Genomic DNA, 16,257 nt, shown 5'->3' on the forward strand with positions numbered 1-16,257 from the left:
AAAATTGTTTTAGTTTGAATATAGAATAGTTTTATTAATTAGGGCTTATTTTGAAAAATTCTGAGTTTAATTCAAGTGTATGCCAGTACCTTCCAAAGTAAGGTAATATTCAGAGACAGTTGTTCTGATCAGATGGCTTAGAGAAATTCTGGAATATTCATATTCGAAGATTCCTTATTAATGAATGTCTTTGACTTAAATCTAACCAAAAACTGCAACATTATTCTTTGTACATTTTCATTATATAGTGTTAACAAGCTTAGTTGCAAACAAATAAAATACTTAAGCTATTTGTTTACCTTGCCTTCTTAATACTGTGATAATGTTTATTAATTCAAATAATATATGTGAGGCTGCTATAACCATTTCCCCGGTAAAACATTACATTTAAGATTTATAGACTTTTTAAAAAGCCCATCAGTGATCTTTAAATATTAAAGAATTATTTCATTTCATATTTGAAGGGTAGTTTGTTTCATCTCTTCCTTCTCCAGGGTAGTCACTTGTTCCTGTAAGAGGATCTAGCCGTGGATGTCATGGGAGTGGCCTTACAATGGGATAATCACACCAAAACAAGGAAGGACTGCTGTGGGGGCTATCAGAAGTCCTGAAGGAGGGGTCAGGAATGGGGACTGCTGCTGCACTGATGTCTTGTTATAGAATCAGTGTGACGTGGGGCAGATGTCAGCCCCATTCCTACTAAATGGCTTCTGGCTGGGAGGTAGAGTAGGTTTCTGTAAGGGAAATGATAGACACTCTGTTACTGTACCTGGTGTTGTTAGGCTGTTATGATATAGTTGCCCTTTGGGGCCATAGGGTAAATAAGACCACACACACACCACCACGGCTGGGTTTTGGAATCTTCCTCAAAAGGTACTAGACATGTTTTTGTTTAGTGTTTTATCTGGAGAAGAGACAGTTCGTAGGACAGAAAATGGGGACCTATAATGTAGGTCTTAGACTACAAAAGGAGTTTTCCCTTGATTTCTAGAGCTCAAACTTAGGGGCATTCCCAGGTTGGGAATTGTCTTTGTTCCATGGAGGTAGGTCAAAACCCAGAGAAGTAGTCAACCTGCAGAAACCCATAAGGATAGGCCAGGACCTGTGGTCTTAGAACAGCTATATCTACCATCTTAGTTTTAATTTTTTGTTTAAGTAATATTATCCTCTTTTGGTAAAATCTTAAGGGGAGTGAAAGGAGTTAGGTATTCATGCTTAGGTCAGAGGAGTATAGGGGAAATCAAAGTTTCTGAGGCAGATAATTGTTAAGAGCTCCACAAGAACAACATCAAGAAATGTAAGAATTTGGCCAGCCTCTTACACATGGTCAATCTTCTCTGCCCGCCAGGGAGGATGGGTTGGCTGTGTAGTAGTTAAAGGAATGGCCTTTGGATGTGTGTAGCCCCAGAGTTTAATTGCTACGTGAGCCTTGCCCAGATACTGAAATTTGTGAGCCATAATTTTCTTGTCTGTAAAATGAGGGTTAATTGTATGTACATCACTGGGTTTTGTTTTCAAGTGCAAGATTAGCCCACATAAAGTAGCACAGCCTGAGACATAAAGTACACATTTGACACTGTTCTATAGCAGGTTTTTTCACAGTGGTCTTCATTAGATCTGAAGACCAAAGCGTTCCTTTCTGCAGCAGCATTTCTCAACTTTCCAGTATGAATACCCCTTTGTTAACATCAAAATCTCACGTTCTCTAATTAGAATTTGTACTTTTAAGTGTTCGACTAAGAAAATAATAAAAGATGAATAACCAATGAATTCAGTAATGCCTTTCAGTGAACCTGTATTTTGTTATTCACTATAGCGGGGGTCAGCAAATTAAGGCCTGGTTTTGTAAATAAAGTTCTATTGAAACACTGCCACAGCTATTTGTTTGTGTCTGTGGCTGCTTCACAGTTGGCAACTCCAGAAACAGGTAGTATGGGCCACCGAGTTGAAAATACTCTGGCCCTTCCCACAAAAGTTTGTGCGCCCTGGCCCTGCAGCATTGATAAACATACAAAAACTCACAAACAGGCAAACTCAGTACATCGTGGATTGGTGGACAAGAATGTTAATTTGTCAGGGCGCCTGGGTGGCTCAGTGGGTTAAAGCCTCTGCCTTCGGCTCAGGTCATGATCCCAGGGTCCTGGGATGGAGCCCCGTGTCAGGCTCTGTTCTGCCGGGAGCCTGCTTCCTCCCCTCTCTCTCTGCTGCCTCTCTGCCTACTTGTGATCTCTCTCTCTATCAAATAAATAAAATCTTTTTTAAAAAATGTTAATTTGTCATTTCTAGGGGAGTTACACCTTGGGTGACGCATGATTAAAAAAATGCTTACAAATGAAAACCAATTGATTGTCAAAGTGAATATTTTACAGAAAAAGTCAATGAAGTTTTCAGAGCAATGATTCTCAAGGATAGGATCAGGGAACATGCTTGGGAGGTGGGTGATTAGAATGACTTATTTTTGGTACATTTAAGTTTGAAATTTTAAATACAAAAATGGGTGTAAGGATTTTATGTTTATCAGAAAAACGTTAAGTATTGTTCTTAAGAAACAGTGATTTGACTGCTTCCTGGGTGATTGTTTTCCTTAAAAATGGCTTTAGAGAGTGGTATAGTCCACAGCTACAGTTTAATTTGAATAATGTTGATACTTTCAGGAAGAAAGAAGCAAGTTTCTCTAGGGAAAAATCTTAGCTATTCAACCCCAAATGATACTGGAAGATAATTAACACTTCATTGTGAAGATTACCTAAATTTGTTTAAAATTTAAGCACCTGAAGTCTTCCTGGGTCTCTTGTTTTTACTGATTGTTGCTTATAGTCTGTTGTCTCTTTATGTGCCAGGGTATCTGTGAGCTGGATACATTTGAACAAGTAATTGTAGGAATAAACAGGACAGGGATGAAGCATCTACCTCTAGAAGGATTTCTGGTTGCCTGTGCTGGGGATATTACTAACCCGTAATTCATATTGAAGGCTGGAGTTTCCCTAGATCTTTCAGATGGCACACAACCAGTTCTCAAGTCTATGTGAAGAATGGCTTAATTGTGTTTCACCCATATCTTAAAAGTGTAATACTTAGGAATCCCAGTTTAAGGAGCCTAAGATGGGGGTTCCCACCTTTAGCTGGCCTTAGATTTTGATTTTTGTCCTCTTCAGTCCATGAGGCTTCTGAATCCTTCGCTGCAGGCATCCAGGGGCTTCCAAATTGGCAAATGCCTTAACATCACAGCTTTGAGTTCTAGGCTGTCTGGATTCTCAGATTTTATTTCAGTAATTCCTTATCACCCAGTTAGCCTTTTTATTAAGAAAATAATTTTATATTTCAACTACTTTTTAGTTGACTTTAGCAACAGGGTGATCCAAACCTCCTCATGCTCAGTTTTTAAGAGGTGCACATTCCAGTGTGTTTTTGGTCTCATCAGCTTCAGTGAAGGTGCTTCACCTGGTGTGGTACCCAACATGCCTTCATGTTAGTAGGAGATAAGTAGAGACCATCCTGTTTATGTTGGATTTGAATGTTTTTCCAAATATTTGGCAAGCTTCTTACTTGGTGTCTTCTGAGTTCTTTATTTGTGGAGGGCAGATATTTGAGTTTATAAAGGCCAAGGTTTTTTTAAACATTATTTTAGAGTGAGTGGGAGGAGTGGCGGGGGCGAGAGGCTCTAGCAGACTCCCCACTGAGCTGGAGCTTGACACAAGGTTGGATCACAACCTGAGCTGAAATCAAGAGTCAGAGACTTAACCAACCCAGGCACCCCCTAGCCTGATAAGTTTTATAAGTAGCCCTAGTCCGTCTTATATCCCCAGTACCTACCTGACTTGGAATTAACATACATAAATATACTTAGGCATTTGGACCTTGAGCCCTGAAAAGGATGTTCAAGGAACATTAGCAGGTCAGGTCAAAGTTGCTAAATGTTACATTAATGGTACAGATAATGGCCCAAGGAAAAGAAGAGATGGTTCTTAGTAGCAGTGACCAGGAAGTTTTCGTTTGGGGAGACAACAGTTGGAGCAAAGAATAAGTAAGACTCAGGCAACAGTAGGAACTGGTGGTGCACCTGGGTGGTTGGTTTAGTTGCTTAAGTGACTGCCTTTGGCTCAGGTCCTGATTCCAGCCAGGGTCTGGGATTGAGCTCTGTGACCCGAGCTCTCTTTCTTTCAAATAAAATCTTAAAAAAAAAAAAAAAAAGAATTGGAGCTTGAAATGTCCAAAGACTGGGTGGTGGAAAATCACGATGGTATGTAGTGAGGACATTCTTGTTTAGCCAGAGTATGAAATCTTGTAGATCCTGGGAGAAGCTTGAAGTTAGGTGGTAGGGGCTAGATAATGAAGGTTTTGACTACTAGACATGTAGCTATTATTCTGTAGAAATCTGGGGAATTGGGGGGAAACTAATTCAGGGTAAGTACCAGACAGAAGGGCTAATACCAAACTAGACAGCAGGTTGACCAGTTAAGGAGTCTCCTTTTGGTCCCATCAGAGATAACAGAGGCCTGTACATTGATTGGGGAGGATGATTAAACCTGGCTCTGGCTTTGCCTGGGTTCATCTTCCCTCTTTATATAGACACACTTTGAAAGATAGACACACTTTGAAAGACCCTTTTTCTTTTGGTTTGGCTTGTCTTTGCCCTTCACTTAACTAACCTAGCTCAGTTCCACAGCTGCTGCTGCTCTGAGTTTTGTTTGCATAGATTCTCTAAAGTCTACCTAAACTTAGCTCTGGTTAGTTCTTGCATGAATTATTGAGAAATTGCCCTCAAACTGTCCTCACCACCAACTCAGTCTGTCAAAAGCTCTGTTGTCGGGACGCCTGGGTGGCTCAGTTGGTTAAGCAGCTGCCTTCAACTCAGGTCATGATCCCAGCGTCCTGGGATCGAGTCCCGCATCGGGCTCCTTGCTCCACGGGGAACCTGCTTCTCCCTCTGACTCTGCCTTCCACTCTATCTGCCTGTGCTCACTCTCGCTCGCTCTCTCTCTCTGACAAATAAATAAATAAATAAATCTTTGAAAAAAAATAAAAATAAAGCTCTGTTGTCTGCTCAAGGGGCAGTGGTCTTTCTGCTCCTTTGCCCCCTCCCTGCTCTCTAACAGGCAGAGTTACCTGTCCATTTGATACATATATTTTTTTAAAGACTTACTTATTTGAGAATGAAAGCAAGCATGAGCAGAGGGAAAAGGCAGAGGGAGTAGCAGACTCCCTGATGAGCAGGGAGCCCAATGTGGGACTCGATCCCAGTATCCCAGGATCACAACCTGAATCAAAGGCATACACTTAAGCGACCAAGCCACCCCGCACCCCTTGTTTGATAAATATTAATTGAGCACCTACTATTTGCTAAGCACTGTTCCGGGCACCAGAATGTATCCATGAGTTGGACAGAAAAGAACCCTGCTCTTACGCTTCCTTTCTTAGGAGGCAAGACAGGTAAACTAGTAAAACAAGTTAAATCCAAGATTTAAAGGTGTTCAAAGAAAATAAAATGGATGAGTAACTAGATGCCTTAACTGGACTGTGAGAAAGACCTAAGGAGACATACTCTTACACAGTGCTTCATTTTATCTAATGCGTTTATGTGTTACATGACTCTTCCGTTATACTGAGCCATTAGTAGCACCTTGGCTTTTTTTTTCTTTTTTTAGGTTTTTAAAAATTTTTAAGTAATCTTCACCTAAAGTGGGGCTTGAACTCACAATCCCGAGATCATGCTCTGTCCACTGAGCCAGTCAGGTCCCTCTCTATTCTAGCCTCTTAAATGATGAATGACTAAATGAATTATGTAGCTACTCCTTCCCTTTTCCAGTCAGTGGACTACCTGAAACTCTCCCTTAACTTCGAGATAAAATAATTTTAAGCCTTCCACAGGTTGTCTCTCTGTAGCTAGGGTTAAGGGAAATGTGGTCCTTACCCTAGAAAAGCTCACAGTCTATGGGCAGAAACGGATAAAACTTGCTTTGTTAAGTGTTCTGTGCATCTGGACAGGGAGACCAGGGTGCTTCCTGGGGAAGGCTACTCAGCTGCCTTGGCAGTTTCCCCCCAGATAGGTTAATCACCCTGATCTGTACACAGGAAGGCTGATTCACTAATATAGCTATATTGGTCTATAAAACCAGACTCCAGTGTGTGTGTGTGTGTGTGTGTGTGTGTGTGTGTTTTCATTTCTAAGTAGGCTCTATGCCCAAGGAGAGGCTTGAACTCATGACCCTCAGAACCTGAACCAGCCAGGCACCCCTCCAGTGCATAAATTTACAATGGGAAATATGTCAAGTGTGTTAGCCTACCCCATTGGCCTTAACTGTTTTCTCTTCATATAATCATACATACCATTTCAGAAGCCTAATTAAAGTCAGAATTGGGGGAGTTAATTCTAGGGATGGAATGTTTACCAGCACCAAGTTACCCCTACGTACCACCATGAACCTGGCACAGATTCCCACTTGAGTTATGCTGCTTTAGTTCCTGGTTCTGTTGCATCTTAAACTTGGTATCTTCACTCCAGTCGGCATTCTTTCCTAGTTTAAGTGATCATCCCGGCTTCCAATATATTCCAGGCGTTTGCACCCATTTAAAAAAAAAATTTTGGGACGCCTGGGTGGCTCAGTTGATTAAGCAGCTGCCTTCGGCTCAGGTCATGATCCCAGCGTCCTGGGATCGAGTCCCACATCGGGCTCCTTGCTCGGCAGGGAGCCTGCTTCTCCCTCTGCCTCTGCCTGCCTCTCTGTCTGCCTGTGCTCGCTCGCTCTCTCTCCCTCTATCCCTGACAAATAAATAAATAAAATCTTTAAAAAAAAAAAAAAAAATAAAAAAAAAAATAAAAAAAATAAAAAAAAAATTTTTTTTTTCTAGTAATCTCTACATTCAACACGGGGCTCGAACTCAGGACCCCCATCAACAGTCACATGCTCTACCGACTGAGCCCACCAGGTGCCTTGGCCTTGGGCCCCATTATTATCTTTTTAAGATTACTTTGCTTATTGGCTTTTTTTTTTTTTTTTTTTTTAATGTGTCTTGTATCTGGGGGCTTGGGTGTGAGGGCGGGGGTAAGTTTCCAAACTGTCTTCCCCAAATGTGCTAGGACTCAACTCTGTAGCCTTGGTAGGATACAGGGCTGCAAAGTCCCCCATGTGTTAAACTATGCAGACAGCCTAACTACTGAAGGGTGGTGTTAAAGCTTTACCTTGGGTTATAACTGAGTAAGGTCTGTAAACATGAGGGGACCTTCAGGTCAAGGACAGAAGTCCTGTGAATGGAGACCGAGGGTGTTTCTAGAAGGCTGGACACCGTCCACAGCCTTTGCTCACACAGAAAGGCTGAGGCGTTTCCAGGGGTAGGAATGGGGGGCTTAAATTAAGTCATCAGGCCATTCTCACGCGCTGAAGCTGGGAGCAAGGCTCTGCTTGCTTAGAACAAATCGCGGCGAACGCATCGTCGATTTCCACTCGGTCTCCGCGCCTCGGATTCCCGCATACAAAATGGAGAACACGACAGCTCGGGCTTGCTTCTGCGCGTCAAGTCCCGAAGCAGAGAATCTGCAGAGCAAGGTAAACGCAACGTAAACTAAGGGCGTTTAATGGAGCACGGCAACACACCCTTAAGGTCTGGAACCAGTCTCTCGTAACGTAAACCGCAAGAATCCTAGAGGGCGCGTGCTCACTATGGCAACGGCGCAGAAACAGTTCTGGCCTGGGAATTCTGGGAGTTGTAGTTCTCCAATATTTGCAGTACGGGAAGACGGGTCACCGACATTCCTTCATACCATGAGGACACGGGGTTGTCTGCACCTTCCGGTGGAGGGGACCGGTATGTCAACAGTGAACAGCATCTACAATAGAAGTCTACAAGGCTGGCGGGATTTCAAGAAAGGCGTAGTAAATGCCTAAGGAATTTGGGAAGCTTTCACCAGAAAACGGTCTGGACGGATTAGGCATTCGCTTGAGAGACCGTAGGAAGGTGGCGGCAAGCAGGTTGGGACATTACAGGGAAAAGAAACGATTCCTCCAAAGTTTGGAAGAGCAATTCTAGATGGCCGAGAACACGAGGAGGCTCGGTAAGCAATTATATCCGAGGATTTAGGAATAGGAAGAAGTCAGATCTTGAATGAGGGGTCTTGAATGCCAAACCCGAAAATTTAACCTTTTCGTGAATACACTGACACCTGACACACAACCGAAGCAGTATGAATAACCCTGTCCTTTGTGTTCTCCCTTGTTTGTTCATATTTCTGCTATCACTTGCTACAGCATTCTGTGTCCTAGTCCAAAGGGCTCAACAAGGGCCATGACATATGATAAGAGCTCAGGAGATATTTTGGTGGTTTTTTTTAGTTTATTATTTTATTTTTTAATTAATTCTTTTTTGAATGATCCATTTTAAGTTTTAGAAAAGAAACTGGCAGCAGTGAGAAGAGTGGGTAAGAAGGGATCAACGCTGGACGTAAAAAGCCATCAGAGTACATTCCTTTCCCTACCTTCAGATTTCCCTCTATCCAAGGGTTGAAATCTGGCACATCAAAATACATTTCCAATGTGGGTTTTGTTGGGCCAGCACTTGAAAAAAAAAAAAAATTACTCATTCTGCATTTTAAAAGTAGCAGGTTTCACATTTAAACAGTAACATAAGATTTCTGGCTTCTCTTGAAAAACTTAGGTGATTTGACAATTTGAGGGCCCTGATTTTCTTAATAACTACAGGATGCAGCCGAGTAGCTGCCGCTGCCTTCAGACAGGACATATCCTCCCCTGTTTGTCACATTCCACATGACTCCTTCCATCAGTCAAACTGAGGCCAAATACCAGCTGCTATTTATTATGGTGCATGTTTTTGTTTCCTTTAGTGAACTCTGATTTGCTTTTGAGTCTCCCTTCTTTGTACTAATCCATCCTGCTTGGTATCTGAGGAATGATACAATGAAATTAGTATTTTAGAAACATTATTCAGTGAAAAACAGAATAAAGTGAGGAGCTCTGAGGCAGAGTGGAAGAAATGAATTAGAAACCTGTTTAAAGAATATTTGAGAGAACGTGGCCAGTAATTAAAGGATGGATAAAAAATGAGGAAAAGGCGAAACACAACTTCAGAGTTTCCTGCCTGAATGACTGGGTGGATGATATCACCAATTTAAACAAGAAAGTGGAAGATATTGAAGGTACTGAAGGAGTTGGCATTCAATATCTTGTTACTACCTCTACTATTTTGTGCACAAGACCCATGAATTACCAATCCCATAAACTTCCAGTACTCTGCTGAACATGCATTAGGTGTTCAGGAAATTCTAGCTGAATTGAAACTCTGATTCCAGTTGGGAGTTATAGATCTGATGGGCTGGGGGGAGCAGAGGAAGAATTGGAATGCTTAAAAGAAAACCAGTTAAGCTGTGGGACCTTAGGAATTCTCTCCAGAGTTGGTGATCCTAGGGCTTGGATGCCTCCAAGCATCCAAGGGAAAAACTTATACAAAAGTCCTGCAGCAGAGTAAGAATTTGACACATAGAAATGGAGATAGGGTGAAAATGGTGTCCTTCTAGGGGAAAGGGGAAAAAAAAATCAGAGACTGGCTGGCAGGACTTTTCCAAGAATACAATGGAACAACAAGCTCTTGGATGGGGAAGATGTAAGCAGAGAATTTTGGACAATGAGGCTGGGAAGGCTAGAAGACTTGACTTCTATAAACGTTTCTGAGAGCACATCATTTAAAAGAATAATTTTTAAGCCCAAACCTCACATATTTTTTAATAAATTACTTATATGTACAATTGCAATAACATTACATATTTCATAAACATTTACACCAAAAGATGGAAATTAAAGGGGCAACTGGGTGCCTCAATAACTGCAGGATTGCAACTCTTGATCTCACAGTCGTGAGTTTGAATCCTATGTCGGGTGCAAAGTTTACTGAATAAAAAAAGCATTTAAACATAGAAATTTTTAAAAGATAAGATTAAAAAATGTAAGTATTTGAGTATTTTCTTCCCTCACTCCCCGTGTATATCACAGATGCCACATCGGAGGCCCTTCTGAAGTCTCTTAAAGAGAGCCCGTGGATGTTCTGAAACAGGAGCGGCATGGTCTCTGTTGACTTTCTCGAATCTGAAAAGTTTAGAAGTTGAAGTATCAACGAACTGTGGTTGCCCTGGGGAGCTTTCCACGTGCCAGGAACAGCCTCGGTGTTTTACACTTACCTCTTTTAATCCCCAAAGCAACCCTACACTGCAGGTACTTAAAATGAGAAAACTGAGGCATAGTGAGGTTAAAACACATTCTCAGGGTCACACCGAAGTGGCGGAGCCAGAATTTGAACCCACCACAGCCCATGAGCTCAATCAACTAGTACTGGCAAGGGGTGGAGGTGGGGTAGGCACTACTTTTTCTCTTGTGGCCTGGCTCAAGCCCCTCACCAATCCGAACTGTAGTGAGAATGCTAGGCACCAAGCGAGCAGATAGTAGGAACTACCCCCCGGGCCCCGTCTAACGGAGTCACCAAAAGATCAGTTTATTTACAAGCCCGTACCTTCAGTAGCTGCCGCTGACGGCTGCGCAGGCGCAGACCGAAGGGCTTGGTTTCTATGGTTTCCGGGCGCGACCGCGGAGGGAAGGTCTGGACTCACGTCGCGCCGCAAGCGTCGCACTGCAAGCGTCGCGATGCGGGCGTCCTTTGCGGCAGGTCTCTGCGGCGCTCGCAGATCAACCGGGAGCGGCAGTCATCGAAGGGACAAGGGCATACCGGTGCGACGGTAGGGGCTGCGTTTGTCTGCGGGCAGTTTAGCTTAAGGAGTTTCCTTCCAAGATTTCTTTAACGAATTTTCTCTTGTTTTCAAGAGTGTCCGAATTTCCGGGCCCGAACTCTGGGCATGTTTTGTGCATTCCCAGGCCTTCTGCGCTTCAGCCAGTGCCATGAAGCCTGTAGACCGCGCCTTTCTCGGCTCTCTGTCCAGATTAATTTAGCTTTTTGCCGGAGTAATGCTTTGGCTTTCTGTTCCTTAATCAGAGGTCCACCCACCTGATCTATCAAGGCGCTGAGTGATTGCGGCGCCGCCAACCTCCAGCTCCTTTCGTTCTTCACGACATGCGCTGTACGCTCCAGCCACGTCTGGTTGCTCGGCGTCCCGCAGACATACCCAGTACCGCCGGTTGTCATTTGTGCTGTGCTTTAGTGGAGTACTCTGCCCACTGACCTTAACTTGGCAAACTCAACCCATCTTAAAGGCATTTTCAAGTCTCCTGGGCAGAGTTGGTGCTTACTTCTTCGAGCCATACCTTCTTGTCCGTTGGTTTCCCGTTTCCTTGCGTGTGTGTGTCCCCATTCTAGTGCTTTCGTTGCATCTGCTGCTTTCCTCTCATTCCAGTGCCTGGAACGTTATTACTCAGTAAAAGAAAGAATGGGTAGAAAATATAAAAATTAAGTTCACCTGTAAATCTACCGCTCATACATGACTTCCCTGACATTTTTTGTGTTTCCTTCCAGTCTCTTCTTTGACACTGTAGACCTTTTTTTTTTTTTTTTTGGTTTAACATTAAAATGCACGTACCAAATATATTATTTGTTTTTCCTAATGTCTGTCGTATTCTACTAGGCGGTTACCTAAATTATCCATTTCCTTATTGTTGCACACTTAAGTTGTTTGAAATTTTTTTTTCCCCTAACAGTTACTGAGCCCCCTACCTGCCATGTCCCCACAGCAGTCATTGTTCAGTAATGGAGACATTCAGGTTAATAATCCATGCAGAGTACTTCTGTGAGAAGTTCAGATGCTGTGTGAACACAGAGGAGGGACACCAGATTCAGGATAGTTTCACAACAGAAGTGTCATCTGAATTGATACAAAGAGAAAAATGTAAAATGTTTTTGTGCTTGTGCTTTTTTGTTCTTTTCAGTTATTTCTTCAGGTCTATCTCAAAGAATTGGGATTATTGAGTCAAAACATAAAGACTGACTTTTGATTAAAATTATCTTATTTAAAAAATGACCTTATTAATACAGAGATGATTTTTACGTATTGTTTTTTAGTTCTCATGGGTTCCCCCCACCCCCCGGATTTGTGAAAACACAGATATTGCTAATCTACCAGAAACTGGAGGAACCTGTCAAATGAAAAAATGAGAATATATTGGGAGAATAGCATAAAATATCTTTCTAGAGGAATACTTAAAATTAACTATCTCATTTTTCTTAGAAGTTTCTCATTTGATTGCACTGTTGTGGCATTATTTCTTTTTTTATTTTCCATTTCAGCCATGCCTTTCTTTGATGTGCAGAAAAGGCTGGGCATTGACTTAGATCAGTGGATGACAATCCAGAGTGCTGAGCAGCCTCACAAGATTCCAGCTCGATGCCATGCTTTTGAAAAAGAATGGATAGAATGTGCGCATGGAATCGGTGCTACCCGTGCAGCGAAAGAGTGCAAGATAGAATTGGATGATTTCGTAGAATGTCTGCTTCGGCAGAAAACGGTGAGGAGTGATGGAGACGGGAGCTGAATAATTTTCTTGTTTTTTTAGGGCTGCTTTTAAGTATTTTTAATTGGTTATTGGCAGTGGCTTGCCCAGTGCAAATTGGCAAAACTTTTGTGGTGAAACATTTTCTGTATATAGGTAGCAAGCATGTTGAGGAAGTTAAATGCCTTCAGATCTGAGGAGGGTCTATTGTTCCTCAGTGTTCTTTCTCATCTTCTGACATATTTTCCTTAGCATTGTACCCTGCTATAGCCACCAGATTAGAAATCCCATGTGTGTGTATTCCCTTTTTATTTATTTATTTATTTATTTATTTTTATTTACTTGAGAGAGAGACAGAGAGAGCATGAACAAGGAGAAGGTCAGAGAGAGAAGCAGACTCCCCATGGAGCTGGGAGTCCGATGCGGGACTCGATCCCGGGACTCCAGGATCATGACCTGAGCCGAAGGCAGTCGTCCAACCAACTGAGCCACCCAGGCGTCCCATGTGTATTCCCTTTTTAGCAGTAGGCTGTAAAGAAGAAGTTACCAACCAGCTTTGGATGTTGGTCCTTGAACATCTCTGCATGAAAATGTTCCAAGTTCATTGAACCCTCAGTGGAGAAGAGGTTAAAACCCTGCAAATCTATTACATTGAACCTGGTATAACAATCTTTGGATTAATTTCTACTCTGGGAAAGATGGAGGTGTTAATGAGATTGCTTTAGGTGAGCCTGATCAAAGAGGCAGGGGGAAAAAGGATATTAAGGGGGTGATGTCTTTCCTCAAGAGTTGAATGAGTTGTATAACATGTGGGCTGTATTCTCCCTTAGAGAAGAAATCTTTGGGTATGGGCTGTTGTTTTGCCTATTTCTCTGCTCCAGATATAACAAATAGAAATGTTTTTATTACTCCCAACTTCTTGAAGTTCAGGAAGGCAATTTAGATTTTTAGTTAAATTTATCACAGTTCTTTGTATCAAAAATTTTTAATTTCCTGGGGTACCTGGGTGGCTCAGTGAGTTAAGCCTCTGCCTTTGGCTCAGGTCTTGATCTCAGGGTCCTGAGATGGAGCCCCACTTCGGGCTCTCTGCTCAGCAGGGAGCCTGCTTCCCCTTCTTTCTCTGCCTGCCTCGCTGTGTACTTGTGATCTCTCTCTGTCAAATAAATAAATAAAATCTTAAGAAAAATTTTTTAAAAATTTCCTATCTTTTAACATTTGCTATTGGCATTTGGGTAAAGTGAAACCAAACTTGGAAGAAATTAGAGGGTATCAGGTAATAATTTTGTATTGATCTCTGCAGGAGCATTGATCTTTAAGTGAGTAATATTGAAGTATTACTGAGGGATAGGTCACAGTATGTCTTAATTTGTCTTCTTGTGGGCCCTGGTTACTTATTACTCAGATTAAGACTACTCTTCCTGGAAAATTTACACCAAAAGGAGGCAGTGTGGAGAGGTAGAAAGAACATTGGATTGGGAGTTCGGAGGGTTGGTTTTGTTGTTGGGTGGGTTTGTTTGTTTGTTTGTTTTTAATTTTTTTTTAAGATTTTATTTCTAAGTAAACTCTACCCAATATGGGGCTCGAACCCACAACCTGGAGATAAAGAGTCACACGCTCCATCTACTGAGCCAGCCGGGTGCTCTCAGAGAGCTGGGTTTTGTTGTTGGTTCTGCCACCACTGGTTTTGTGACTTTGGGCAAGTCACTTCTCTTTTTTGGTCTTAGTTTTCTTATCTGGAGATATCCAAGAGTTGCTCTCAAGTCACTTTCTCATCCTGTGAATTTGTAAATAGGTCTGTTTCTGTTTTAGCCATCACACTGAATGACTAGCTAGCTAGTGAGTCAGGGAATTAGAATCAAGCACTGTTCTAAGTTCTTAGCTTGTAATAGTGGAATTATTTCACACAATAATCCTGGGAGATGCTTTCCTAGAATTTTAAAAAACTTGGAGCAAGACTACAACATGGGATATTTTACTGAATATACTAACTTTTCATGCCTTTGTGGAAACTTATTCATCAAAAAAAAAAATGTATTTATTTTGTAGGTGCAAGGGATATACAGTAAGAAAACAGCAAAATGTCTCTACCCTAATGGAGCTTATATTTGGGTAAGGGGTGTCAGAATTAACAAACAAGTTAAAATAGTGTGTTAGGTGTTAGTGCAGCAGAGAAAATAAAGATAGAAAGCACTGCGTGTGGGAGCTAAGTGGATGCTCTTTTTCTTTTAAATAGAGTGGTCAGAGAAGAGCTCAGCACTAGAAGGTGTTTGAGCAGAGACTTAAAGTGTGCCACGTGGATGGGAATAAGAATGTTCTGGTTAGAGGAAAGAGCAAGTGAAAAGGTAACCAAGCTAGAAGAGAGAAAATGAGGGAAAGTATTAAGATGTAGGCCAGAGTGCGGGCGGGGTGGAGGGGGGAACAAGATGTAAAGTCAGAGGTAGGCCTCTAAGTTGTTACAAAGAGGGATTCAGCTTTTTTTCTCAGTAAGATGGGAAGCCATTGGGTTTGGGGCAGAGGAATGATGCAGTCAGGATTAAGGGGTATATTATCTGTTTCACAGAATCCATGGGAATTACAGCTTTCCCACAATCTCATACAGCATGGCTCTCATTGTTTGGGAGACAACCAGCGTCCTACTGAGAGGAAGAGGCAGAACTCAGGGCTCAGTAGTGGCTAGTGGCTGATCACATACCAGGTCTTTATTTCGGTGTGATAAAGGGAAACCTTATATTGGTTATTTCTGCTTCCTTCATACCCAGTGAACAGTCACCAGCAGCAGTGCCAGTTACACATAGAGAGATCAGGATTGTATCAGCTGTGAGACCACCTTAATATTGTATAAAGATTTTAAGTATGCACAACTACGCCCCTTAAAGGTTTTTGATCTATGTTTTGTTATGGTTTCTGTAAATACCTGTATTCCTATATATAACAGGAACATTTTAGTTACTATTTTTAAAGGACGTATTATTATGCATACCAGAAATTTGTTAAAAGGTGTGGGAAGTGATTTCAAGTTACTTCTTTAAAGAAAGATTTCATCTCAGAGGACCTCTAGGATGACAAGCTTCCATAGTTTAAAAATGAAACCAATATTTTTTTTTTTTTTTAAGATTTTATTTATTTATTTGACAGACAGAGATCACAAGTAGTCAGAGAAAGAGGAGGAAGCAGGCTACCCGCTGAGCAGAGAGTCGGATGTGGGGCTCGATCCCAGGACCCTGGGATCATGACCTGAGCTGAAGGCAGAGGCTTTAACCCACTGAGCCACCCAGGCTCCCCATGAAACCAATTTTCATTCTGTTTCTCTAGGCCTCAACTTTATGATACATATTTCCCCCTAGTTTAAATACTTCTTTCCTTTGACAGATGAAACGTCTGAGTGAGATCAGAAGGCAGCGGAATAAACTAATAAAGGAAGGGAAGTACACACCTCCACCTCACCACTTGGGCAAGGAGGACCCTAGGCCCTGAGCAGAGCTGCTGCTGATGGCTGGAGGCTGATTTTCATGTTCTCTCTTCTCCACTGGAAAGTTCATTTACCGAAAACCTCTTTGTGAAAATGTCTAAAAATAAAGGATTGCTCTGTCCTATTTATTCTATTTTCTCTTGGATCATACTTTTCTATAATGAGATTGTAACCTTTTTTTAAAATTTGGAAAAATGCCTTTACCTGTGCCTTAAAAATTAGCATGTAGGTAATAGTAAGCAGCATGTAATGACACTTAGTATATCTAGGTACTTTAAGTATGTTAACTTGTTTAAGAAGTTGCAGGATTCTCTACTGCTTTCGTTTTGGTTTATCTTCTATAAAACATCA

General features: G+C 41.8%; 1 protein-coding gene across 2 annotated transcripts; it reads left to right on the plus strand.

The window, feature by feature from the left end:
- Window positions 1-10,617: 10,617 nt before the first annotated feature.
- NDUFS5 (NADH:ubiquinone oxidoreductase subunit S5) lies at window positions 10,618-16,034 on the plus strand. Of its 2 annotated transcripts, none has more exons than XM_059136962.1 (3): window positions 10,618-10,727; window positions 12,235-12,452; window positions 15,807-16,034. In XM_059136962.1, exons 2-3 carry the CDS (start codon window positions 12,237-12,239, stop codon window positions 15,909-15,911), a joined length of 321 nt encoding a protein of 106 aa, XP_058992945.1. In that variant the 5' UTR covers window positions 10,618-10,727; window positions 12,235-12,236; the 3' UTR covers window positions 15,912-16,034. The 2 variants fall into 2 exon arrangements, with proteins under 2 accessions (XP_058992945.1, XP_058992946.1); XM_059136963.1 differs by having other exon boundaries at window positions 10,623-10,735.
- The last annotated feature ends 223 nt before the right edge of the window (window positions 16,035-16,257 follow it).

The sequence above is a fragment of the Mustela lutreola genome, chromosome 10 (genome assembly GCF_030435805.1).
Source record: "Mustela lutreola isolate mMusLut2 chromosome 10, mMusLut2.pri, whole genome shotgun sequence".
NCBI classification, from domain to species: domain Eukaryota; kingdom Metazoa; phylum Chordata; class Mammalia; order Carnivora; family Mustelidae; genus Mustela; species Mustela lutreola.